We start from the raw sequence: 26,344 nt of genomic DNA, 5'->3' as shown, positions 1-26,344 counted from the left end.
GCCATTGGCGATATCAACGATGCGATGCAAAGTATCGAATTCGATGTTTCGAGAGAAATTCGAATACGAAAACATTATTCATTTGGAACAGGTGAAGCAAGTATAAACGTTCACGTTTAAGTTTAAGTATTTTTCCCAAAGTTTGGAAATGTCTCCTATTAATTATTCACATTGTTTGCTTAAGAGTGTCCACTTGGGACTGCCACTACCGAATGCGTTTGGAGAAACATTACTTGTCAGCGGAGATTATAGCTATTACCATTATGGTTGTGATGGGTTTGATGATCGTGTGGGTATCGTGTATGATTTCTGAAAAAAACAGTGATTTAATTTATTACTTCACTTACGTTTTAAAAACACTCAATCATTGAACAGGGCTGGGGATGTGGCTACAGGACTTTACAAATGTTAAGTTCTTGGATTACGAACAGATTACTTGACAGTTCTCCAATCCTCGTTCCGAGTATACCATCAATACAGGAGATGCTGGTTTCAATGGAAGATAAGCCATCCGCATTTTCTGGTTCCAGGGATTGGATAGGAACTTACGAAGTGAGAGATTATTAAAATTTACCTAACGCATATGATTTCGATTTATGTCTTTACAAGTAATGTGGCACTTTCATTTTTACTTATGGTGTTATATAACGAATATGAACATCATTGTATGGCATTCCATGTCAATTCATATTTTTCGTATAATACCTATCGCCTCACCTTTGGACTAAATGTATTTTTTATTCCTCCAGTGCGTTGACATTAATTCAAAAATGTTATTCCTCTACAACCGATGGGTTTTTAATACTTCTCCGAATTAAGTTCTTAATATCCTCCATTTCGGAAACTTCGCACAAAAGCGAGTGAATCACTCACCGAAATCTTTAACTAGAAAATTTAAGTAGTGTGAGAAATAAAGACAACTTATTATACAAAGGGCCGTATTCTGTATTGAGTCATTTTAATATCCTGTGTTGTAAATGTGTAATTTAATCATTCATTCTTCTTTGAAACTAGTTGGTAATTAAGACAGAAGACATTTATGACGTTGAGTAGTTAATAACAGTAGAAAGTTAAATGCACAAGCACATGTTTTATTGCTGTGCAAGCGATGCAGTCAGTATCTGATTAAAAAAATGTAGTTTAAAAAATATATTATGCTGTATATTTAACTAATGTAACTTATATTTAGTACCATCTAAACTTGTTCAGCCCAGGCCTTTCAGCAATTCATTTACTACAAGGCTTATTGGCCAATTGCTTCATAAATGTATTTGTCAAAATAACACAAAAATCTGTTTAGTATAAGCCTACATCATTTGTAGCCGCTGTTTAATTTACTTTCTTTAACATACTAAAAGTAGTACTCATGCAGCGCACCTTATTCAACAATATTTGAAGTTGAAATGTATCATAATAGCCTCTTCCAAAATGGGCAATGCACGAAGTATTCATTAGTCAGTCATGTGTACACTCTACTTTTGACCAGTGACTGAAAACTTTCATGTTGTGCAGAAGATACAGGGATGTTTGTCAGTTCCTTACTTATTCCTGGGCAAAATGAAACTGTGTCCTCTTCAAATAAAGGAAATTTCATAGAGTTCTTACCTGAGGTTGGTAAATGTGAGTTTTCATTTTAAGAGCTCTGTTCAACACCTGCAATGTTGTTTGATCTCTCAAATGAGAAGAATAAGCTTACATCATCCATCAGCAAAGTCATGACAGTGAAATTTAAAAAAAATAATTTGCTTAAAAAATATTTTCTTTATTGAACAGCCCCTGTGGTTGTTAGCCGCCTACACTGAGACATGATAGAAGGGAATGCCTCTTACTTTGATCAGTGGAAAATCCACCCCTCCACCAAATTCATATGCAGGTATCTTCAACAATTTGTATTCTAGGGCTCATAGTTTATAATTACATTTTCAAACTAATAATTCTGGATGCACACGATTATCTTTGCTGCGTGACATAAGTTGTAGAATTAGGCTCACTCTGCTTGTTGGCAGAAAAGCACTGTAATTTAACCTGCGTATTCTCTTTCAACTTATCAAAATGTTTGCGAGATTTTTTGATCTCCTCACAATAATGCCTGTATTCCATAGTTTGGAATTTAATCAGATCTTAAAGTGTTGTTAAGTCAAGCTTTTTTTATTTATTCAATCAGTAAACTTTATAATTTTCCTACTTCTTTCATCCTTTATATGTTAAGAAAGCTCAACTTTCTCTTTTCAAATGAGTATCGTTTAACACTTTGCCATGCCTTCTTTCAATGTTATTTGAATTATGGCGTTGAGTTATGGGGTCATTCCCTAGAACATGTTAAACAAATTTTGCTGCTACAAAAGAGAGCTATTTGCTCTCTTGCTAATATACCTCCATGAGATTCCTGGAAACCTTTTTTTATTAGGCATGGAATCATGACTTTATTTAGTTTATATATCTTTAAGGCTTTGACTCATGTGAAAGTTAATCTAGAAACTTACCAATTAAGATCTAATATCCATAACTACCCCACAAGACGTAGATCAAATCTAAATACTACTTATTGTAGATTGTCATCAACTTACAACACATTTCATAATATGAACATATGACTGTATGACTATCTGTCTACTCCGTTGAAATCGGACGGTATCCAGAGTTTCAAGGATAGGGTATATACCTGGTTACTTGCTAACCCGCTTCACTCAATCGATGAGTTCTTTTTTGGCAATCTTGATCACATTTAAGAACTTATGTTTATATATTTATACTAAAGACGTTTAATATGGTTGTGCCATTGTTTAAAATGAATAAAGTATTATTATTATCATCCTCAAAAATACATTCAAGTCTCTTGCTCATCATTTACAAATGCTGCTTTAAAAGGGGAACTAGAATTAAAGTTTAAAAATGGCTTGGCAAAACTTGCTTACAAATTAAAAAATCAGTCCAAGATTTGCACACTTAGAGGAGTTCAAATGAATATAGTTAAAAATTTAAACATGTGCCTGTGCATAAATAAAACTAAGCTCATTCACAATGGATTTAATATTGAGAATGTTGTTAGTATTTCTGTATAATGGGAAGAGTTCACCCCAGCCGTACTCTTATAAATGGGCAAAGGATGGGTGGGGGATATTGGAGAAAATATCCCCCACCCATCCTTTGCCCATTTATAAGAGTACGGCTGGGGTGAACTCTTCCCATTATATTTATACGGCCGTAGTTACCGTTCGCTTTGTATATTAGTATTTCTGTTTTTGAAATTATTATTATTTGATAATCTGCATTTCATGTAGGTTTTGGATGGATACTGAATTAACACCATTACATTTCTTGCCTTGACCTAACAAGACACAACCTGACACCCCGCACTACATTAGGTTGTTCTTCAGTTCCACATAAAGGCACGTACTCATATTCAATGTACGTACCTCCATTTTATCTAACATACCAAACCTTTTCCTCCCTTTTCCTCATTTGCCTAACATTTTCCCCACATTCTCACAGCCTTCAGCATTCCATCACCTGTCAAAATACTCTGCATCTATTTTTCCTCCCTCCTACAGATTTCCTCCAGATCCTCCCACCTCTCCTCCTCCCCCACTCTCCCTAGTGTTTAGTGCATTTTCCTTTCCATCCTTTTGACTTTTTCCATTCTTCTCCACTCCCACATCCCAAAAGCCTCAAATCTAAACCTGTCATCTTGCTTCAAGAACTAAGTTTCTGCACCATACAAAACCATGCTCCATCTCAAAGTTTTCAATAATCTTTCTTAACATCCTTACTCCAAGTCCCTGTCATCTCCTCCTTGTGAAAGCTTCTTTGCCTAATACAATTCTTCTCCTAATATCTCTACTACTATTCCGGGTTAAATGGAAGAAGGGACCATTTGGTCTCAATTTTTCCCAAATAAAGACCTATGTCTATCTATCTACTACTCTGACCATTTGGGTCTGAAATACTTCGGAGGTAAGTAAATACCACTTCTAGTTTTTGCCCCAATTTAATTTTTAATTGAAGCCTTCTTTCTTCTCGAAAACGTCATTACCTTTGTTCTTATTACATTGATTGTCATCCCTTACCTATTTCACTGAGTTTATAATGTGCTCATCAATAATTGCAACCCTTTGGCTGGCTGATTAACTGAAGCTTGATCATCTACTAATCTAATGGCTTTAATGGATTCCCCGCCCACTTTCATCCCTGCCTCCAGTTCTTCCCATGCCTCTTTAATCATTTCCTCTACGTACAGATTGAACAGCAACGGTGATAATGGGCAACCTTTCCTTACACCTCTCCCTAACACTGCCCAACCGGACTACCCGTTCCCCACTCGCACCTGAGCAGTCTGAGACGTACAGGTGGAGGCAGATTAAACTCCTGTCCCTCCAGTCTATCCCTATTTTCTGCAATACACTCAGTAGAGTTTCCCAATTCACTCTATCAAATTCCTTTTCCAAGTCTCCTAAACAAACAAACACACCCCTAAGGTGCTCCAATGTTCCTCTCTATTAGTGACCTCATTACATCGCATCACATGATACTCTCCCCCCCTGAAACTTTGAATACTTATTTGAAAAACGTAGTATGTATTTTAATTTCCCTGTAGTTATATTCTCATTTAAAAATGCTGTGTTTATTAGAAATCCATATCGGAATGATTTATGTTAGAATTTAATGAAAAATTCATAACATTTAAAAAAGCCTCCTGGCGTATGAAAAACTGCAATGAAAGTAGCATGGCTGAATTATTCAAAAAATCTCCCCTGCGAACCTGGGATGACTAAAATATTCAGTTTCATGTTAAATTTAATACAGTTTTAACTGTAACAAAGGAGGGCCCACGACCAAGTGACATCTCAGACAGAAGTTGAGGGGAGGGGAGGTTCTAACGGGGTGAGAGGGAGGTGCAGTGGTTGGCAGTATTGTGACCATGGCACAGTTTTTGTTTGCAAGGGCATCTGATACACACGTGGCACATTTCCGTTTAGCAATCATGTTGAGTATGTTACTTTTGATTAATGCTGTGTCAATGTAAATATCAGTATGGGAGTTAATTTCTTCATTAAAATCATATTGGTAGAGCATATTGTTTCTAACAGCTTTATGCCAATAGCTCACAGATTCAATTTCAGATACATATTTTGTTATTTTCTGCACATTGTAGTCGAGAAAGATAACATGATCAATTTGACTAATTAAATGCGTGAAAACATTTACATTTTTTTTCCTTTCCTTCAAGTCCCTGAGCATGATTGAATTACCTATTAAGCATTCAACTGCTGTCTACTTTGAGTTGCCTTATGAAATAACTTTGATGTTCTGTGTTTTCCTTATAAATCACCACCTCCACCACAGTAATCAACCTGAAAAATTAGGTTTGACAGATAATGTTAGGGCTACCTTAATTCTAAGCCCTATATGGCATGTGAAATTGACACATCAGGGTAAGGGAACCAACTCTTTTCCCTTTTCTGCCTGTGGTAGGTACCCCAGGAAGCGTATGAAATATGCATCTCAAAATGGCCTTGATGACCTATTAATGTGTTTGCACTCAATTTGAAGTCACTCTTTGTGGTCTGACCCTGTGGAAACTGATCTGTGCACACAAATCACATGAACTCTCTCCAAGGATTATTGGCTCTCTCCCTCCCGGAGGTAATTTTTAACAAGTGTCTCCAATGGTTGGTTTATTTTGTATTGTTTTATCATAATTAATTTCCTTGTAAATAAATTTCATAATATTCATGTCACTATGTTAAAGTGGCAGCAACACATTTCTGTGGAGGATCAAGGGGGACTTCGGGAAGGGCGAAGGATAAGAGAGGGTAGGCAGGTTGAGTTTCTCTTTCCCACTGGTCAACTAGAAACTGGTTGTCTGCATTGTCAAACTCTTTCTTCATCTCTGTAATTTTTCTGTGTTCTCCACTTAACATTCATCAAACTTTTCTAGAGAAAGGTAAACTGTACTGTCTGTATTTTCATTTTTTTCTTATCAAAATGTCTTTTTGTGTTCTTGCCTTCCTGTCATTACTTTGTTGTTAATATATACATATGTTTAACATTCCCTGAAAATCTATCCCTAAGCTGCTCGCATACCTAATACTTTGTGGATTATTTCCTCTGCTTCTATAGTTTACTTTTCTCATTTCACTAATTTGCTTGTCTTTTCTATTCCAGGCTTTTTTGGTGATTGACAATTTGTTCAAGGTGTCTTCAAAAATATTGCATGTGAAACAAGTTGAAAAATTCAATAAGGTTTTGCCTGATCTAAAATTTCATTTTGAACACTTTAAATCACCTATAATGATTGGAGGAGATATGGACTGCTCTTCAAAAGGAGTTGTTGGTATTCATTATACCTCAGGAGATAATAGTATGCCAGCCTATCTTCTAATAGTGGTGAGAGTAGTAGTAGTAATAATTTGAATGCTACAATTATAAGCAGGGGACGTTAATACAGACACTGTCAATGGGTCTATCTTGACTATCTTCACACTGACAGCAAGGCCTATATCAAGAGAGTAATGGGTAGTGGTAGTAGCAGTGGTAACTACTATTGCTAGTTATTGTCCTGACATATGCTCTTGTAAATTGTTATCCTCATGTTATAATTTTTTAATACTTCTATGCCAACTTTCATCTGTAAAAATCATATTTGTAGTTCTCAATTTTAAATTTAAAAAAGACAGACCTGGTTCTACTTATTTGATAAGTGCATATTATTTATTTAACAAGAAATGTAACAAATGCACTCCTTGAATTATGCAGTCATTTCTTAAAGAAAATATCGACAAATCTAAATTTTGGTTGATTCCAGATTTATTCATATCCCCATGTGATATAGTATCATAATTGGTGAATGAAATATGTCAATATGATGCGATATTAGGGGCATATTATTATGAGGGTAGGGAAAGAAACTTGGCACTTCCAAAATAAAGATTTAATACTTGAAACGCCCATGGATTCGATGATGCACATCACAATCAGGTGACTGACATGGAAAAAAATGTCAACATATGTAGCCTAGCTCCCAGAGGCAAGGGAGAAAGGTGTGGGAAGTGAGGGAGAGGAGAGGGGGTAAGTTGAGTGCAGGTGCTGGGCAGGTGGTTTAGTGGGCTGGGGGAGGGTATGAATTGGAAGGTCTCTGGCTTAAATTGGTGGAAGTTCATGTTCATTAAGTGAAGAACACAATTTATCCTTCCTCTGTTCTTTGAGAGAACAGTAGAAAAAACACATTGCATTCTTCCTTTAATGAGGGGGGAGGGTTCACCCACGATGGTTTGACCTTCGTTGAGGGATGGTCGATGGACAGCACGGCCTTGGTGGGGGAGGGGTTGGCGTGGGAAGATGTTGGAGTCTAATAGGAATTTTAGGAAGGGGGAACGGGAGAGGTGTATTGTTTCATTGAGTTCCTCAAATCTGTCTGACTGAAGGGATTGACAAATATCCAAATCCTCCAAAGTATTCAACCTGCATCTTCTATTTTCTCTGTGAAGAATGTCTGCTGTGAAGTTACCGCTATGATTATTTTCCGAGAGGTGTTTGGTGAATAGGAATCCGTTATCTTCCTTTGTGAAGCTTGGTCAGTGTTTTTTAATCCTAATATCAAATGACCTCCCTGTCTGTCCAATGCAGATGGCGTTGCAGTCTGTGCAATTGAGTTTATAAACCCAGCTTAGTTGCATCATGTCAATTTTTGTCTTTCGGTGAACCCATCATGTTTTTTAAGTGTGTGAGTAGTAAAAAACTGTCTTGATTTTGTTCTTGGAGGATATTTGTTGAGTCCTGAGTGAAATGTGGCCGAGAAATGGAATTCTTTGCCATCGATGCTTATCAAGTTTAGATGTGTGGTGTGTTGCTTTCTGGGCGATCTGTGTTTGTTTTCTGTTGTACATGTTGTCAGTCATTATTTCCCTGTACCCATTGTTGGCTGCAATTTGTTTTATAATGCAGAGTTCCCCTTGTTTGTTGTGTGGTGACATTGGGATATTGCAAACCCTGTGTAAAATGGCATGAAAAGCTGCACTGTTTTTTGAATATTGATGCTTGGATGTGGAGTGGATAATTTCATTGGAGTAACACTTTTTTCTGCATATTGAAAGTTGGAACCTCGATTAATTATTTCCACAGTCAAATCCAGGAAATTCAAGGCACCGTCTGATTCCAACTCACTTGTGAATTGTATACATACATCTAAAGAATTTAACAAAGTCAAAAAATTGCCCAATTGTCTTGTGGACCTAGTCCAAACACAGAGGGTGTCGTCAACATATCGAAACCAAGATAACACATTTTTTCATAGGGAATGGTTTGTAGCAAATAATTGTCTTTGTCCCATTTGTCCATATAAATGTCCGTTGGGATGGGAGAGAGGGGTGAGTCCATGGCCAGACCTTATAATTGTCTACAATGCTTACCGTTGAACACAAAACTACTTTGACATATTATTAGCATAAAAATTAGGGAGATAATAATAGACCTCACTTTGATCAGAGCCTGTGCCAGAGATTACTATTTCTGGAACAAGTATATAAAGGCATTTATCCTGATTGGTGAATAATTAATGTTTTTATATGATGAGTGTATCATAGGCAGAAGCAGGATTTATGATAAGGGTCCTGTGTTAAACATACACTAAATCATGCTGGAAACACGGGCCTGGAAATTATTGTAAGGCATTGTGAAAACCACTTTACCTTCTGTAGTGTGTGACACCAAACACACCCTTCGGTCACTCTAGACTGGTTGTATTACACCTGAGCCATCTTATCCAACCTAAAAGCCCTGCTCTATGAGATTCATCCTTGCAGAAAGACCGTCATTTTCTGTTGGGCACCACCCCATATTGGCACCTCTGGTCATGATGCTGCCGATTCTTCTGCTAATTTAGTCACGGTAGTGGTGGTGGGGTGGGGTAGGATTTGACAGCATCCGACCACTCACCTGGCACCATTGCCAATGTTTGTGCAATGTTCTGACAGTTCTTCACCTGGCTGTGTTATCTTGTTCAGGAATATGAAGTTAGTGAAGTAAGGAGGGCACTGGAGCAGTTGCTTGCTGGAAGGAAGAAGTAGAATTCCCAAGTTTCAGAATTGGCCGCATCAAGCTCATTCACGGATTCATACTCGGTGGGGAGGGACCCTGTGAGGATCAAGATGGTGCGGTGGCTATCCCACTGGCTTCCCACCCACAGGACCCTGGTTCAAATCCAGGCGACATCAAATATTCTTCAGAGGTATCTTGATCCCTACTTGAGGTGCTTTGTCGAGGGCACTTTGAGTGAGTATGCCGTCCTTCAGATGGGAGGTTGAGCTGTGGATCCCTTGGTGCCCCTCAATAAGAGTAGGCTGATGCTGAAGACAGTTTTTTCTCTCCACCCTTCATCCTTTCCTGTCCATCCCTAATGGCGCAAATGACCTGAACTGTCAGTCGCCTCCCCTAAATACTACTACTAGGAACCCCCTTGGTGAGAGCCCTGATGCATACATGTAAATAGCATCATCATCTTTGAATGTGAACAAAACCAGAATACATTATACAGCTTCAAATCCGTGGGGAGATCCATCCGATCCATTGACCAGGTTCCATTGGTTTTTAAATTTACTTTTCAAATGACTATTAGTCTCTACTTGATCTCTTTTTCTGGATACCTGTCTTTATTTGGTGGCATTTTTTGGTTATTTGACTCAAATGGTCTTATTTTTCTGTGTGACTGGCCACTCTTAGGGCCAATAATGGCAGTTCATGTGTGGTTGTTGACATTGACATAAAATAAGCGCATTAAGTACACATAGATGTGCCCGTGTTACCAGGAGTCAGTTATTCGAAAATTGTCCATCGTATTAAACTGCATTCAGTCAACCATAGTCAACCTGTTAATTATTTAAATAGGTGAGATGGAGTTAACTTTCTAGTAAGCCTATCCAAGTAGATTGCCTGGGTGATCACGTAATCAGAAAAATCAGGAAAGGGTCGGGAGTAGCTTCCCTCTTGCTTCTCCAATGCTGAAGTTTTGGAACCTGAATATATGCGCTTTAAATGGTGCCGAACAGATCTCGATGCAGCTGTTAATTAATCACTCTTTTGATGTCCTATGGCATCAGCTTAAACTTTTATATCACAGCCAATTCAGTTTAAAGACATTAATAATGGTATGATTTATGAATATGAATGTAGTATGATTTATGAATAGCCTTAATCTTCTGATACATACCTTCGTAATGCACGAAGAGGAAGCAATATGATAAGAATTCTAATAATAATTATTATAATTAAATATTTTTTAAACATATGTGAATAATTTCCTAGATCATCTTCATATTCTATTTCTAATTAATGTCTTCCCAGGATCCTCACTTCACTGGTGTTGCTAAAAATGCAGAAGAGCTACAAATGAAATGCTGGGTGAAATGGCAATCTACTGCAGAATTCATGGACTCATCCTTCTATAATGTATGTCTTCCACAAATGAAATTTGATGATTTTTAATTTATACTGTTGAAAAAGCTCCTTGTTACAAATAATTTTTTAGTCATGTCATTTTTATGATATATGGTCAAAAAAGAACCCATTTCTTTTCAAAATAAAGCTAAGTATTCACATTTTTCCAGCATTTTACTTAGAAATGAACGTGGAATGCTTAATACCCTGGGATGAGAACATGGAGCATAAAACAAAAATTCAATTCACTTACAGTTGATCAAAATTAATAGAAAGTAGAAAATATTTCACAATCCTGAAAAAAGTACCTGAAGCTATCTAATATGTCTTTCCTTTGTTCTGAATGTGAGGAACAGCTTCAATGCTGTGAGAAGGTCTCTTCTGAATAGTCTCTGAAAAATATGTGTTCTAATGCTACAGTCAATAAATGACTTGCAAATCTGGATAAAGAGACAATAATGGTCAAAGTATATTCCTGAAATTATTTAAATTCTCTAAATATTCACTGTAAACATTCAGACACTCATCTCATCTCTTTACGAGTCCTCGATAGCCAGCGGCAAAGGAGTCTTTTGTTTGCTGTCGCAGCCAACCCAGAGTAACCTCCACAGCCGGCAGCATTTCATTTTCAAATAGTGGCCCCAAACAGAAGGAAGATTAAACTGTGCCTGTATTGAAAAATGCAATGGTTAATTTGGAAAATAAATTCATCACATGAGATCATCAGGCAAATAAACTCATCATAAGAATTGTGATAATGCTTCAAGACTTCATCAAAATATTGGAAGGGTGAAAATTGCAAATGGCAATTTAGGCATTGGGCTAGGTAATAAATACACTCGTCGGAGAAGCTAACCACCAATTAATTAATTACACTGATTATTCAGTGAAGACTGTAACATCAGTATTGATACCCATCTCAAGCGAGGGAAAAGCAGCGTTAGGTGAGGGCCATTGGATTATATTTAATATCATGTGCGGCAAAGGTATGATGTAGGATCATTGACAAAAAGATGGAGTAAAGAGCAAGTGAGAACTTATGTGAAGATCAGTTAGAATTAAGATAGGGGATAAGGGTATGCATGATGCCACTGGAATAATGAGGTCACTGGTAGAGAAGGAGCAAAGATTATAAGCAGGATGCATTTGTATGCTTCATGGATTTTGAGAAGGCATTTGACAGAGTCAACAGGGCCTAGATGACTTAATCTGGAACCTGTGTATGTCTCAGACTGCACGGGCTCAAATGGGGAATTGGGAGAGTTGGGATGGGCAGTTCTAGGTAAGGGAGTGAGGCAGGGATGTCCATTATCACCTCTGCTTTTCAAGTATTGATCCTATACGATTTTCAACTTCATTGTTTATCTCCCTAACAGTTGACCTATGATTTGCACGCCAAATCATTCACACTGTTTACGTGGAAGTTGTTTGTTGAGTCTATGGTTATCCACTTCTCGGTTCATCATTGGTCAAGGTTTGTCCAGAAGGGAAGGGGTTGTACCAAGAAAAGCATTGTGCCCAACTCATAGATTCATTGACGAATGCTTCTTGAATTGTTGCATAAGTTTCAGTTGTACTTTTCCTGAGGTTAAAACAAAATGCAATGCACACGCACTCCTTCTTCAACACCTTCATTCTCATTGACGCAAGAATGTGTACAGCAAGCATGTGATGCAAGCTCAGACCAGAATGACTGTTGTGCCGGGACATTTCAAGATGGGGCCACAAGCAAGGCGGTGGTGGTGTTTTACTCGTCACAGATGCCACTATAAGGTGCCACCTCACTGATTGTGATCTAGCCAGCAGTTAGTGCTTAGAAAGCCTACTCTCATCTTTTATTCACAGAAGTGTGGGGTCTTAAGACATGTTGTGTCATGCTAGGCAAGGCTTCCAAGTCCTAGGGTTCATCAGAAACCTATCTTGCTGGTAATCAAGTGCTAATAATTCAGAGAGGTTTTAAACCACACGTGAAAACCATGTATGCTTTCCATCTGAAGGTAACAGCTAGCCAACTGCTGATGGTGAAAAGGAAGAAACAAACTTATCCCTACATGACACTCAAAAAACTTGCTATTGAGAATTTAGCACATGATGTGCTTCTTAAGAATTAATTGATACTGCAGTCATTATGTATAATATAAATATGTATGTACATTTTTACTTTTGAACCTATTCAACTTAATAATAATAATGTATATTGTGACCATTGTCACCTGGTAATACTCATATGAGTTGAAGTGAATCAGCTGTTTGATATTTATAGGAGAAATTTATTGTGGTAAATAGTCATGTATTCTATGCTTTATCAGATTATTACTTGCCAATCATAGCTTTTGGATAAGTTTTGAAAATGTTATAAATGTGCTAGGAAAAAAATGATTATGTGAAGCAGAGATATCTTAACTAGGAGGAGGATGTTAATAGAAAATGTGAGATGGAAGCATTGTTTTGTATGGCAGGGAAATGTGGTAGTTGAAGCAAGTTGATAGACTCGGAGGCTTTTTAGAAGTGGTTGTGTAGAAGATAGAAAAGGTGTAATAGATGGAAAGGAAAACAAAGGAACGAGGAATGCTTGGGGAGGAGAGAGGAGACGGGAAAGGTAGACGGTTAGCATTTTGCATGGTGATGGAATTTTGAAAACTCAGTGATAGAAAGGAGAATGTTCGGCAAGAGTGGTAGGTGTTTGAAAAGAATAAACGTGTTGGATGGAGTGAAGAAAGCATGCAGAATTGGAGAAGGGTGTATCGTAGTGTAACATGCCGAGTTTTCCCCTGTTGGTTGTGGCTTAGGAATATGTGTTCCAATCTATATCCAGCCAAACCTAGTTTAAATGACAGACCAACAAATCATAATAATAGCCCCACCAGTTGCTCTCACAGCGAGTGTTGCTATTATATAGGGACAGGATGTATTGGTATCTTTCTCCCTTTTGCACATGGCAGATATAATGAGTAAGTATTTCATTTCAAGATCATTTTCACTTATTATTGTGAACTAGACCATGATATCAATTCAGGTATCATGCCGTTGGCTATGGATTTATTTTTCATTGAGTCCTTACTTATAAACACAGGGTAACTACATGGGTGCCAATCAATCAAGTACAACTGCTCCATAAATAAAACCAAAAGAGTTTAATTACCTTGAGTTGGTTGCAGAGTTTTTGATGGACCAAGGGACTGACGGGGAAGTACTGGTACTCGTCACCGTCTTGCCTAAGATGGCAATCGCCCTTTACAATGGACCATCTTTCAACTCCACGTTTTCTTTCCCTCCATCACGTTCATCGCACCTCATGTGTTGCTCCCTCTGCCTCACTTAGCATTCCCCTCTCACATTCTTAAATATTTCATTGACCCACCATTTGCTCCTCATTAACTTTTCCTGCCTTCTAATTTCTAAAACACGAAGAAAGAGTCAAAGACTTTACTCTCGACTATATTTGCTAGACTGTCGCATCATCTGGACTCTTTCACTACAGTTTAGCGAAACTAGTCGGCTGCAATAAATTCTTTCCTGTGGAAACGCAAAACCTTTGATTCTTCTTTGTTGCTTTACAAATGGATTTCCACAAAGTATCGGCCTTAAATATCTCTCAAAACTTCTAATTTCCCCTAACAACCTTCTCACTACCCATGTCATGCCTGGTACTTCTTCGAGGGTTTTCCTTTTCGTCATTTTTTCCTACGCACACATCTCAAATATTTGCTTATCCTCTGACATCGATGGTAAAATTTCGGAACTATTCAAACTTATACTTCAGAGGAGTCTTCCCTAATCATTTCCTTACAGCTTTACCTAAGCATTAATTCGTATTGAACTTCTAAAGTATAAACGAGTAGTAGATTGAACGATCTTCAAAGGCATTAAATTGATCATTTATTTGCTTAAAATGCGTACATTTTCCCCCTCCGATCTCAACACTATCACACACGAATCTGTTCACATATACATATCGACGTTCCGTTTTACACCTTGCGAGATTGCCGACGGATCGTCACTAAAATATACTCTGATGCGGTGAATAATAATGAATGTTTATGGATCTGTACCCCATCGCTCTCTCGGCGGAACCTTCGAACGAAATTACCCTGCAATCAAATGTGTTTCCCTGCTCTCGCGTCCCCCCCCCCTCCCCCTCCAGTACAGCCCTCCCTACCATCGCGTGAATTCCCATCACTTGAGCCGAGACGCCGTCGCAAGGGCCGGGTGAATCCGCGGATCCTGCTGATCCGTGTAGTTTGCATATATGCATACGCACATGTATGTAGGGGCGATGGTGACCGTCCTCGAATGATCGACTGACCGAGGTAAGATTCAGCTCACGGTTGACTTCTCGTTGCACTGGTAGTATTTGTTTCATGTCCTCCGAAGGCTCATGTCACGTCGCGCCACAAATTCAAATGAGAACAATTAATCGCTTGACAAATTAAACGTGTTCACCCGAGGCTGATCTCGAACCCGCGGTTTCCGTTTAGTGACAGTTTTTTAACAGTCTTTAAGAAGAGGGTAATGGAGGCTGGAAAATGAGTTTTCTTTCTCAACTCCTCTGTCCGAGGAGGAAGAAGTTAGGAGATCGTACTTAGTGGTCCTGCATGTATAATTTCATGGGTTGATGGCGATCTTTTCTGAGGTCATTTGTCTGGTGACATTCCATCCGGGGGGTCATAGCTCGCCGGAGGGTCGTGGGACATTCTAATCCAGTCACTCGAATGGTTTCCAAACTGATTCATCGTTTGGCTACATACCGCGGACGGTGCCCCGGAGTGAACCTGACCAAATGCAGTATAATTCCAACTTTGGAAACTGTACAAAGCACCTTTGATCGACGACGTGATAAAAAAAGTTTTTAATATTGTAAAAAAATCGGTTGTTGAGAAGCCGGAATTATGCCTGTACAGTTGCTCATTGATAAGCCGAGCATAGGTTTTGATCACATGTACATATATGAGCTTAGAGGATGAACGAAAGGGTTGAGTTCGTGATAACCCTTTTTAGAGTCAGATTCTTCAAAGAAAAGACTAATCGAGACCAATATTGAGTCTAGTGCTGAATGCCTCCTATATGTTGTCTTTGAGGAAAGACAATGATTTTAGATTGGATTCTTAAAGAGATGAAAGCATGGAAAAGATTGGTGAAAATAAGCTGCTTGGAGAAAGAGTAATGGTAGATTTCTACTATGTCGGGGAAATGGATCGAGTTGTTGGGCGCAATTTAATCAAGAGGCGGCGGGAGGAGGAAGGGAAGCAAGTAATGTTTAGGTAAGCGAGGAAAGAACTATTTCGATTCTGATCATGCATGCGACCGATTAAATTCTAAAATTCAAGACGTGTTTCGATTGTTCTCAATTATCATTCGTCGGCAACTTCAGTATTGAATGAACGTCTTCCCCATCTTTCCTCACCCCCCCCCTCTCTCATCCTGATTCGCATTTTCGTCGGCAATAGGTCTTCTTTATCTTCCCAATAATACCCAAAAGAAGTTTGAATGACACCGAATTCGTAAACATGTATTGACTAATGACGTTAAGGGTAAAACATGGCTTTAAGTTTCTATTTATTATTATATTTAAGTCGATTTCAAGCGATACTGAGAATAACTGCATCGCCATATTTTCATTTCGTCAGTATGATGTTCAAATTCTTAAAATAAGTATGTTAAATTTGATACATATGTCCTTTACATTTCGGATTAAGAAAGAAATCACAGTATTGAAAGTCTCTGCAAATGACCCTTAAAACTGAAAGGAAGCAATCAATTTTTTACCTTGTCAGAATGTACTTCAACAGCTTTAATCGCCGCGTGTATTCGACTTTCAAATTGACTTCCTGGAGTCAGCACGGGATTCTTACTTGTGCACTTTCATTGTGTAGTCTGAGTGGTATCCAAACTTAGGAGTCGTTCCAATCGCATTAAGATATGTTCTAACTCGATTAGTTTTTTTCCAGGGAAACTGGTTCAGTGAATCTTGACACTCGCCTTCCGTTTGTGTACAAAATTGCTGCCGTGATGGCGAGACGTCAATGAGCTTGATTTGTTCACGCAGTTCATCGAGAAGCGGATGTAGGAGGGACTTCTAGCGATGAAGACACCCGAGGGCAGGCAATGCCTTCGCCAGCTGACGGTGGAACCTCCGTATCTCCTCGTGGGCTACGCGATCGCTCTATCGGAGGCACCCTTCCACGACCTCCTACTCCGGAGGATATGTTGGGAGATGTCCGGGATCCCTTGCCACTGGTGCGACGCCATCCCGTGCCATCGTACCGTGGAAGACGAAGTGCTCCCTAAAGCTGCGAATCTGCTGATGGCATCGAAACTCATTGAAGCCATTATACCTGCGGTGGTATCCAGCCTGGCGGGAGCGTGGAGCGATCGAGCGGGGAGTCGGAAGCCACTCATCATTATACCGCTGACGGGGTAAGTCCACCTTGCAAGGCGTGCCATGCGGGGCGAAACCGGAAGAATTATCTCCCGAAACCCATTGGGAACCAAGAGAGGGCTCATCATTATCGCTTTCAATTCTAAGATTCGCTGGCTGCGGCCATCCATTACCCATGACTGATGCTTATGTTCCCCAAAGCTTTGCCGCCCTAACATTCCTCTTCACTTGTAACCCTTGACCTTCCTCTTGGTGTCCTATTGTCCATCAGTGTCATGGTGCCCAAATGAACAGTTTCAGCAAAACAAAGGATTGTTTGTTTTTTTAGATGCAAATCTTTTTATTGAAATCACTGTCTAAGGAGGGCACTAATAATCTGAGACTAATTACTATACTGTCCTCCCCTTGTCGGCCCCGGTGACTGCAGGGTAACGTCCTCGCCTACCAGCCCAGAGGTTGCGGGTTCGATTCCTGCCTAGGTGGACTTTACTCCATCTAGGGCTTGGTTGTATGTAATAGTCTTCAATGTAATGTCTTAGGGTTAGGAGGAAGAAGGGATTGTAAGTCTCAACCTTGCCCAATTAATTCGATAAGTAAATTACTAAATAAAACCCCTTTAACTTTGATGGCTCTAGCTTTATATTTTTCGACACCCGAAATAATTCCATTTATTTGCATCCATTGCAGTGGCAGCTGTTCATAGCTCCATTATTGTTCCTCTCGCAGTAAAAGGTGCATACCTTTCCTCTCTATAAGCTCAGTGTGTTGATTGCTTATTTACATGAAAATGGAACATATCTTTTTATGGAGATAATTACGGTTTCGAGATGGAATATATGCATATATGGCTTTAAGATCAAGCAGGTATCATTTGCTATAGAATTACTTATTAGTTCTTTACAATGTTCGCCTTTTTTTATTGCCCTTCGGCGGAAGTCATAAATCGCGCCAGTTAAATGCTTAGATATCCTACATATTTTTGCATAGTAAGTTTGTTAAATATCTTATTTATGATGTCTTCACGTTCATTGTTACAGTTATGTGGTCAAACTTTCCACACCATTTCTTGGTATGACTAGACGTCGCTTAAAATAGTTTGGTTAATAATGATTTCGGACGCTCTCACATTTCTGTTTAAATACTGCCATAGAACGTTGTCTCACAAAAAAATTGCATCTTCACAGTCATAGCATACGTATGACTGTGAAGAGCCAGTAATACCTTTTGTATTAAGTGTTGCCCAACTGATATTGTCTAATTATTGCTCTGGCATTTATGCTCTGGAAACAAATCTGCTCTTAGTCTACTGAAACCACAAGTAAAACTGATTTTTTTATAATTCTAAAAATAGATCCACAACCATCAGGCCTTTATATTCTTAAATGGATCCAATGCAATCAAATGGACTTCCAATACAATTAAAACATTGAGTTCTTTGCCAAATCGTCCTTAATGATTCACAATCAATCTGGTGAATTTGATTGGCCCCCATCATATATTTATACATGATATGATTGTGCTTCCAGTTACAGCACCCGTAAGAAAGCAAACTAATGGCATATGTTATATTGATGTTGAGCTCAAATGTAAAATTCTTTTGTGTATCCAAATGAGGTGGACAATTGATGGGATTCTTTTGGGAAGAGTATCATCACTCGCAGACATCACGGGATGGGGCAACGGGAGGAAAGAAGTAAATCTGCTTCCGATAGCTGAGGTTTCTCATTCCTATTTAAGAGGAGTGGCCCATGGCAGGGAATGAATGTCTCTCCCAAATCGTCGCAGATGATGAGGAAAGCGTGGATGGAGTCGGAACTGAAGTAGCCAGTGGTGTTAAAGAAACTCAGACATCCGTGCCTCTAACGAAACTAGAAGAAATTTTAAGACTCGCTCTTGGAAATTGAAAGAAGATTGGAAGGTTGTCTCACGCAACAGCGGAGGAAAGTTAAAGCTGTGGCGAGGGATGGGAGATGCGAAGGCAAACCTCATCCCCGTCTCCAACAGGTACTATCAGGTGCTATCAGGGGATAGCCCAGCGGTATCTGCAGTCCCTACCTCCGCCCCTGTGAGAGCACCACCCAGAAGGAACCGTCAGACTGGGAAAGGGGGGATTCTAGTGATAGGCAGCAGTAACGTCAGACGTGCAATGGTCCCATTGCGGGGAAAGGCAGACCATGAGGGTGTGAACCAGCATGACGACATGCTGCATTTCTAGTGGCGGTGTTCCTCAGGTGAAGAAGGCGTTTGGAGCGGCAGCTGCGGGCACTAAGTGTCCCAGGCTGCGGGCCGCGGCTCATGTTGGCATCAACGATGCCATGGGCCGTGGATCTGAAGAGATTCTGGATTTCTTCAGGGAGTTGAACTCGGAAGTGAAGAGGGTGTGTGGTGCTGAGGGGGTTGGTGTGATGCTCTCAGCCTTGTTCCCTTGAGGAGCCGAGTGGAAGGCGTCAATCACAGGTTGCGTCCTTTCTGCAGGGATACCTGGGCATCCTTCATCGACCTTTAGCGGGCGATCCAATCGTGTGGGAGCTCCTGAACTGATCTGGTGTTCAGTACACATCTGAGGTCGCCAGGTGTGTAGCCGGTAGGATTTTCGAGCTCTGCAGGGCTTTTTTAGTTACAGTTTAGGTGAATTGGTGGGTCTCGAAAGTCTTCTTGGCCAAATTATTGAACTTCAAACGAAGTGAGAGTCAGTGCTAGAGATACACACAATAGTTCATTTAACACGAATCAGATGGCATCGCACGGAAAATGTTACCTGGGATTCAATATTAATAAGAAAACGAACATCGTTAAAAATTCAAATAACTGTAATGTCAAGTAATTATTATCTGTATTGACAGTTAATTGCCAAAGTTTAAAAAACAAAATCGCAGAATATCTCTGTATTTAAAGTGCAGGTGCAGATATAATTATTGGGACAGAAAGCTTGTTATCCACTGATATTGCCGACGGTGATATTTTTCCAAAATCCTTTTCCATTTCCATAGAAATGACAGAGCAAATAAAATTGGGGCGGTTTCTTTATTGCAGTAAAAAATTCTTGCGCCCGCAGGGCTGAGGTAATTCCAGGTAATGGTTTGGAAAGCGTTTGGTGCTCAATTAAAAGTCCTCTATCCAAAAGAATCTTTGTACGTGCATTTTACAGGCTGTTGGATGACAAAGATAATACTAGAATTAGATCAGCAAATCAAAGGTTTCTTATCCCATCACAATGATTGCAACGTTATAATCGGTGGAGATTTCAATGTCCCAAATGCAGTATTAATTGGAGCACATATATTTTTAAAATTGAGGATAAATACGAAGATACCTGCAAGTTGCTATTGATATTCTTTACATTGAACTCCTTGCATCAACTTGTCACTTAACCAATCAGGGTTGATAATGTTTTGGATTTGTTAGCAACAAACATGCATGAAACAATTCTAACTAGAGCAACTATAAAAGGAATCAGCGACCACAGGGCAGTAAATGCTAAGTTTTTGCTACATGGGGTCAGAAATAAGAAGCCTGAAAGAAAAATTTGCTTGTTTAAAGAAGGGGATTATAATGGCCTAGAATGCCTGCTACAGATCCAAATTGCAAATTTTAAGGAAGATAGTAATCACCAAAATACTGAGGATAAGTGGAATCACATCCCTAACGTCACGTGCTCAGCAGTGAGCGGATTGATTGCAAGTAAATTTATAAAAGATAGCACTGAACATAGTTGGTACAACATGAATGTTAGATAAGCATTATGATATCAAAGGCTATGTAATGCCAAGATGAAAAATATGAGTGATATCTCTGGCGGCAAAAGGAAGGAGATCTCTTATGATTACAAGATAATTAGGGTGTATGCCAAGAATGAATTTTGGAAAGTGTTAAACGAATTCAAAACGAAAATGTTGGCGGAAAATTTAAAAGAGAATCCAAAAGCATTTGGGTTGTGCATCAGAGAAGTTCGGGAATATAAGTCAAGAGTTAATTCACTCTAAATTGATAAGAACAAAAGAATAACCAACAGCTGATAGGATTTTTCGGCATATTTGGGCCGACCGATGCTCACATTTTAAATCTCATACAATCGAATAGAATGTTTGCTGAAAAATATTAAGCTTAATAAATCCTATGGGCGTGATCAAATAACCATTCATATATTTATCAAACTAGCATCGGAAATTTCACCTTTTCTAGAAATTATATTTTAGAAGTTGCTTGTAGATGACAAGGTTCCCCGAGATTGGAAAATGGCTGATGTAACACCAATATTTAAGAACAGAGACAAGGAGAAACTGAGCAATTACAGGCCTATTTCCCTCTCATACATTAAGTGAAAGGTCAGGGAACATATAATTGCTAGTTCGGTCTTGAGATACTTTGATAGTTAGGAGTTACTAATGAAAATTCAGTAAGGTTTCCAAAAGGGAAGATCCTGCGAGAGACCACTGGCGCTTTTTGTTCATGATATTCTTATTTCAAGAGAGAGCACTGTTCCAGTGGACGCAATTTTTCTAGATTTTGAGGAAGTCTTTGACAAAGTGCCTAATGGTAAATTACTACCTAAGCTAGAAGCATATGGCATAGATAAAAATTTTCTGGGTTGGATAGAAGACTTTTTGAATGGTCGGGTTCTAAGAGTAGTGATAGATGGATATAGCTCAAATGCAGTAGAAGTTACTTCAGGTGTTCCCCAGGGAAGTGTCATCGGACCCGTACTTTACTTAAATGACATTGACTTCATAGTCACTATAATGATACGTTTATTTGTTGATGATGCAGTGGTCTAGAGAGATATCCGTAATCCTGAGGACACAGCAGCTTTATCAGATGACCTTAATGTTATACGATGCTGGTGCGCCTCTTGGCAATCAGAATTAAACATAAAAAAGTGCGTAGTGAAAAATGTGGAAAAAAAAGGAATTTTCTCCCGAACGCCTACTGCATTGGGATCACCGAAATGGAGTGTGTAGACTCGATTAAATACTTAGGCGTTACCCTTACTCATGATCTCTCCTGGGTGAAACATGAACAGGGAATATGTGGACAAGCTAACATACAATTAGGATTTATTAGAAGAGTACTGGGTAAAGGTGATGGAAAGGTAAAAGAGAAATGTTATCTGTCGCTGGTTAGGCCTCATTTAGAATATGCTGCTATTATATGGGATCCTCACCAAGTTGAATTAATTGCCGAATTGGATCGTGTGCATTGTAGAGAAGCTGGATTTGTACAACGTTGTTATGATAAACTTAGTAGAATATCCAATATATTAGAGCAGCTAGGCTGGGAATCACTCATGGAGGGGAGGTTACATTACAGATTAAATCTCTTACATATATTGGAAGGACATCTCTTTTGTGGTGATGTTGAAAATGTATTATTACTCCCATCGTACTATGGTAGGCGAGATCATGTGAATAAAATAAGAGAGATTAAGTCTAGAAGAGATAGCTTTAAGATGTCATCTTTTCAGCAAACGATAAGGGATCAGAATTACATTGTCTGACCATGATAGGGGTAAAAATATTCGGGTTAAAATTAGTTTGGTGTCTATTCACCCCCTGCCACACACCCTAGCAGTGGATTGCAGGGTATTAAAAATACAAATTCGAAAGGGAGAAAGTCAAGAAAAGTATGAGGAGAAGTGCGGATAACTGCTCTCTGTGGCACTTATTTCTAAATTGAACAAAAGCAAAAATTAATTTTTGCAGTTTTTAAAAATTTCATTCCATGCGAAGTTTTGCCAATTTATCATCTAATTATTCATCCACTTATGCACAAAATTGTACTTATAGTTCTTCACCATTTCTGCTAATTTCCAATCATATTATTTTCCCATAGCTACTCCAGCCATTGATTTTCCTCATCCAGCACTTCAATCCAATGACTTCTTCATCCCAAACGCAATTAATAAAGGAGAGCTATTTTTGGTCAAAATTTCGGTAGCAAAATTTGTGCACCAGTGCATTGTCGTGATGAAAGTACCAAGACTCCTTTTAAGTGGTCTCCTCTGCAACATGGCGTGTCTTAACCTTCTTGTGACCTCTGTATACTGCTGCCCATTCACTGTTTGTCCTTTGGACACATATTTATGATGAATGATCCCTTCCTAATCAAAGAAAACCATCAAGATCACCTTCACGTTCGATCGCAAACTCCAGGCTGTTATTGAGTCTTTGGGAAGATGGCCCCCATCACTGGAAAGACTGGACTTTGGTTTCTATATGATTACAATAACCCCAGGTTTTGTCACCTGTGGCGATTGTTTTTAAGAAGTTTCAGTCGATGTTTGAACGATCGAACATTTCCTGGCTGATGTCAAAACGTTTTTGACTCAGTTCATCCATTAACACTAGTGACACAAATTCGGACACCACATGCTGCAAGCCCAAAATTTCCATCAAATGGTGAAACACATTCCAACACAAATGTCAATTCCATTGGTGATCTCCCTGACATTTGGCCTTAGGTTTGCTGGCACTTAATCATTCACACTGTTAACATGGGAGTCGTTTGTTCTGTCAATGGTTATTCACTTCTTGGTTCATCATCGGTTAAGGTTTGTCCAGACAGGAAGTGGTTTTACCAATGAAAAAACTGTGCTCGACTCATAGATTCATTGCTGAATGCCTCTTGAGTCATGGTAAAAGTTTCAGTTGCACTTTTCGTGAGGTTAAAACAAAATTCAATGCACACGCGCTGCTTCTGTAAGACCTTCATTCTCACTGAAACATAAATTTATACAGAAAACGCGTGCAAGCTCAGACTAGAATCTCTGTTGTGCAGAGAGAAGTCAAGATAGGGCCACGAGTAAGGTGGTGTTTTATACTTCTCATAGACGCTGCTAGAAGGCGACATCCCACTGATTGTGATGACTGTCTGGCAGTTCTCACCGGGAAAGACCAGTCTCATCTTTTTTTGTACAGACCTTGTACATTGACTTCTCATCCATCAATTTTCCCTGATCACATTCATCCGAGTAAATTTGAATTGATGCTAGCAATAAAAACTCTACTTTATTTGGGTAAACTTCATGGCATTAGGGCACAAATGAATGGAAATTGCATTTGCTTAAGAAGTTTTGGAATAGTATGATATTTTCAACACTCAGTGAACTATGGATTAAACCACTCATGTACGTAGTTTCAAAGTGCATAGGTTTCTCTTATTGCATGTTTTCAGTGATCAATTTCTTGTGATTTATAGACAATCATTATATGGCACTCGAATAAAGGATAGCTTTGGAGCAGCAAAGGGAAAATAACAAGCAAAGGTGACATTTTAGATATCCGTATAGAATTCGTTTCAATCACAGGTAATTGTATATTCCATTGAGAATTAAGATAGACAATGTAGTAAATGTATGCCCCCGTGTTTTCATCGAAATTCTATGGCCCATGAATAATGAAAGTGGTAGGTCCTTATTCCTCAGTGTAATAGAGGTAACTGCAAGTTTCACATGATATTAGCAGTGATAAATGAAATTTACTTTTACAATCTTATGATATTGCATCTGATTGATGATGAAAAGGCAAATGGAACGCGAGAAGGAAAATAAAAAACGATTTTGGTTTGAGACTTGGGATAAAATTTGGATCAGGCACACCTTGAGACACAATGGATTTACGATGGAACATAACGAAGAAAGTTAGACCCTTGTTATTGATATGATTATGGACCTTGGTGCGTAACAGTTATTGTTTGGAGCATGATAGAATGGGAAATACATGAGGAAGTTATTGGAGAGGAAAGAGTGGCAGTTTACCGTGTCAATCGTTGGATTGGAATTTTATGGAGTAACCTGCTGAGTGATTTTAAGTATTACCCTAGTATTTTTCTACCACCGTCGTGATGATGACTTAATTGGTGGCTAGTGAGTTTGAAATCAATTGACCGGAGACTTTCCGACCAATATTAGACGTTCCTCACAAATTAGTACCTCATGAATTGTATAATGCAATTGCCAGCATTAAATGTATTATTCCAAGAAACTTTGGGAGATGCCACCACAGTAACTTTTAACGTAGTCATCCGCTAATTGTGCATTACAGCACAACAATTTCAGAGTGTAAAAATCATTTGCCTTGATGGGGATTCAAACCTGGATCCCTCGATGTCCGGTCGAGTGCTTTAGCCAGTGAAGCTATCGAGGTGTCCTCTTACACTCCAAAATTTTGGCAGCTTTAAAGGGACGAGATGTTGGGATGAAATACCATATATAGTATACAATGTCACAGGCATTTGTAGCCATACACAACGCGCCACAGTCCACAAGGTTAAAGCGAACGTTTAACACTTAAGTTGCTCAAGAAGTTCTCTCAGGTTTCCCACCGGGTCAGGTTGCAGTACACCGGTGTACTGCAACCTAACCTGATGGGCAACCCAAGAGAACTTCTTGAATACCATACGCCGGGAAAACCTGAGATCCTTCAACACTTAAGTTGTTTTTACCTTTGACAAATTCCAAAGAAACTGCAGGAGATGCCGGAACAGTAACTTTTAACAGAGTGATCTGCTACTATGCATTCTTCCTCTGAAATATTGCTCCTTTATAGCCCCAAATATTTCATAGTTTTGGAGGATGCCTCGATAGCTTAGCTGGCTAAAGCCCTCAGTCGAACATAAAGGGATCCAGGTTCGAATCCCAGTCAAGGTGAATGATTTTTACTCTCTGAAATTGTTGCATTGAAGTGTATTATATTGATATTGAACAAGGGTGCAATAAATTGGGTTGAAGATTTTCTTTCAGAGTGGGAACAGAGAGTAGTCCTGGATGGCGCTAGTTCCGACAGCATTCGAGTCACGTCAGGGTTACCTCAGGGAAGAGTAATTGGGCCGTTGCTTTTTTTGATTTTTGTTACCGATTTGAACAGCGAAGTGAAAAGTAAGTTTAGGATGTTCACGGATGACACGGTGGTCTATCGGGAGATATCTGGGGATGAAGATTGTTTTATTCTAGTGCAGGATTTAGATTGGATTACTAAATGGTGTTCTAACTGGGGATTGACTCTAAATTATAATAAATGTTCGTAGGTAAATTTCTTTAAAAGATCAACGGGATTTGCTTACAAATTAGCTGGAGTTGAGCTAGCAGTATTTGAAACAGTAAAATACCTAGGTGTTACATTCACAAAAGACTTAACTTGGGGGACTCACATACGTAAAGTCTGCGTTCAAGCATATAAAAAATTGGGATTCATTAGACGCATTGTCGGAAAAAGTGACTCAAAAGTCAAGGAACGTTGCTACCAAGCTCTTGTATGGCCTCATTTAGAATAATAATATACTTTATTCATCTTATAATCATTTTCACATATGGTAGATGTCGTCATTTAGGAACATACAGTTGTTCATAGATAATATACTAAACAGCACTGTATACAATGACATAAAATACTTATTTGAAAACATTTGCATACATACACCTAGTATTCTACTCACGCTAGACCTTATAATTTTAGGCTAGTAAAGTCGAGCTCATAATACTCCTCTATTGAGTATAAAGGATTGGAAGTAAGCCAATCACGCAGCACCCTGCAGGACACC

The 26,344-nt window shown here is 38.9% G+C and overlaps 2 protein-coding genes across 3 annotated transcripts in view; both read left to right on the top strand.

The window, feature by feature from the left end:
• Window positions 1-97: 97 nt before the first annotated feature.
• On the top strand, window positions 98-10,565 carry Ufsp1 (UFM1 specific peptidase 1). Its single transcript, XM_071584969.1, has 4 exons — window positions 98-289; window positions 376-552; window positions 6,166-6,387; window positions 10,339-10,565. Exons 1-4 carry the CDS (start codon window positions 149-151, stop codon window positions 10,477-10,479), a joined length of 681 nt encoding a protein of 226 aa, XP_071441070.1. The 5' UTR covers window positions 98-148; the 3' UTR covers window positions 10,480-10,565.
• LOC139687710 (probable peptidoglycan muropeptide transporter SLC46) overlaps window positions 10,369-26,344 on the top strand; it is a 31,019-nt gene continuing 15,043 nt past the window's right edge. Inside the window, exons 1-2 of one of the 2 annotated variants that reach the window (XM_071584967.1) lie at window positions 10,369-10,443; window positions 16,478-16,848. In XM_071584967.1, the coding sequence (XP_071441068.1) occupies window positions 16,514-16,848 (335 nt within the window). In that variant the 5' untranslated portion in view covers window positions 10,369-10,443; window positions 16,478-16,513. Of the gene's footprint in view, window positions 10,444-16,477; window positions 16,849-19,344; window positions 19,384-26,344 lie in introns of those variants that run through there. The other variant, XM_071584968.1, reaches the window with a different exon arrangement.

This window comes from Hetaerina americana, unplaced genomic scaffold (assembly GCF_022747635.1).
Source record: "Hetaerina americana unplaced genomic scaffold, ioHetAmer1.1.p SCAF_2, whole genome shotgun sequence".
NCBI lineage: Eukaryota > Metazoa > Arthropoda > Insecta > Odonata > Calopterygidae > Hetaerina > Hetaerina americana.
This window is presented reverse-complemented; position numbering and strand designations above follow the sequence as displayed.

Bases quoted from the DNA above. Each gene is read 5' to 3' on its own strand.
- Ufsp1 (XM_071584969.1), top strand. From the start codon at position 149: ATGTCTCCTATTAATTATTCACATTGTTTGCTTAAGAGTGTCCACTTG. The intron at 553-6,165 runs GTGAGAGATTAT...TTTCTATTCCAG, and splicing joins ATTGGATAGGAACTTACGAA to GCTTTTTTGGTGATTGACAA. The intron at 6,388-10,338 runs GTGAGAGTAGTA...ATGTCTTCCCAG, and splicing joins CAGCCTATCTTCTAATAGTG to GATCCTCACTTCACTGGTGT.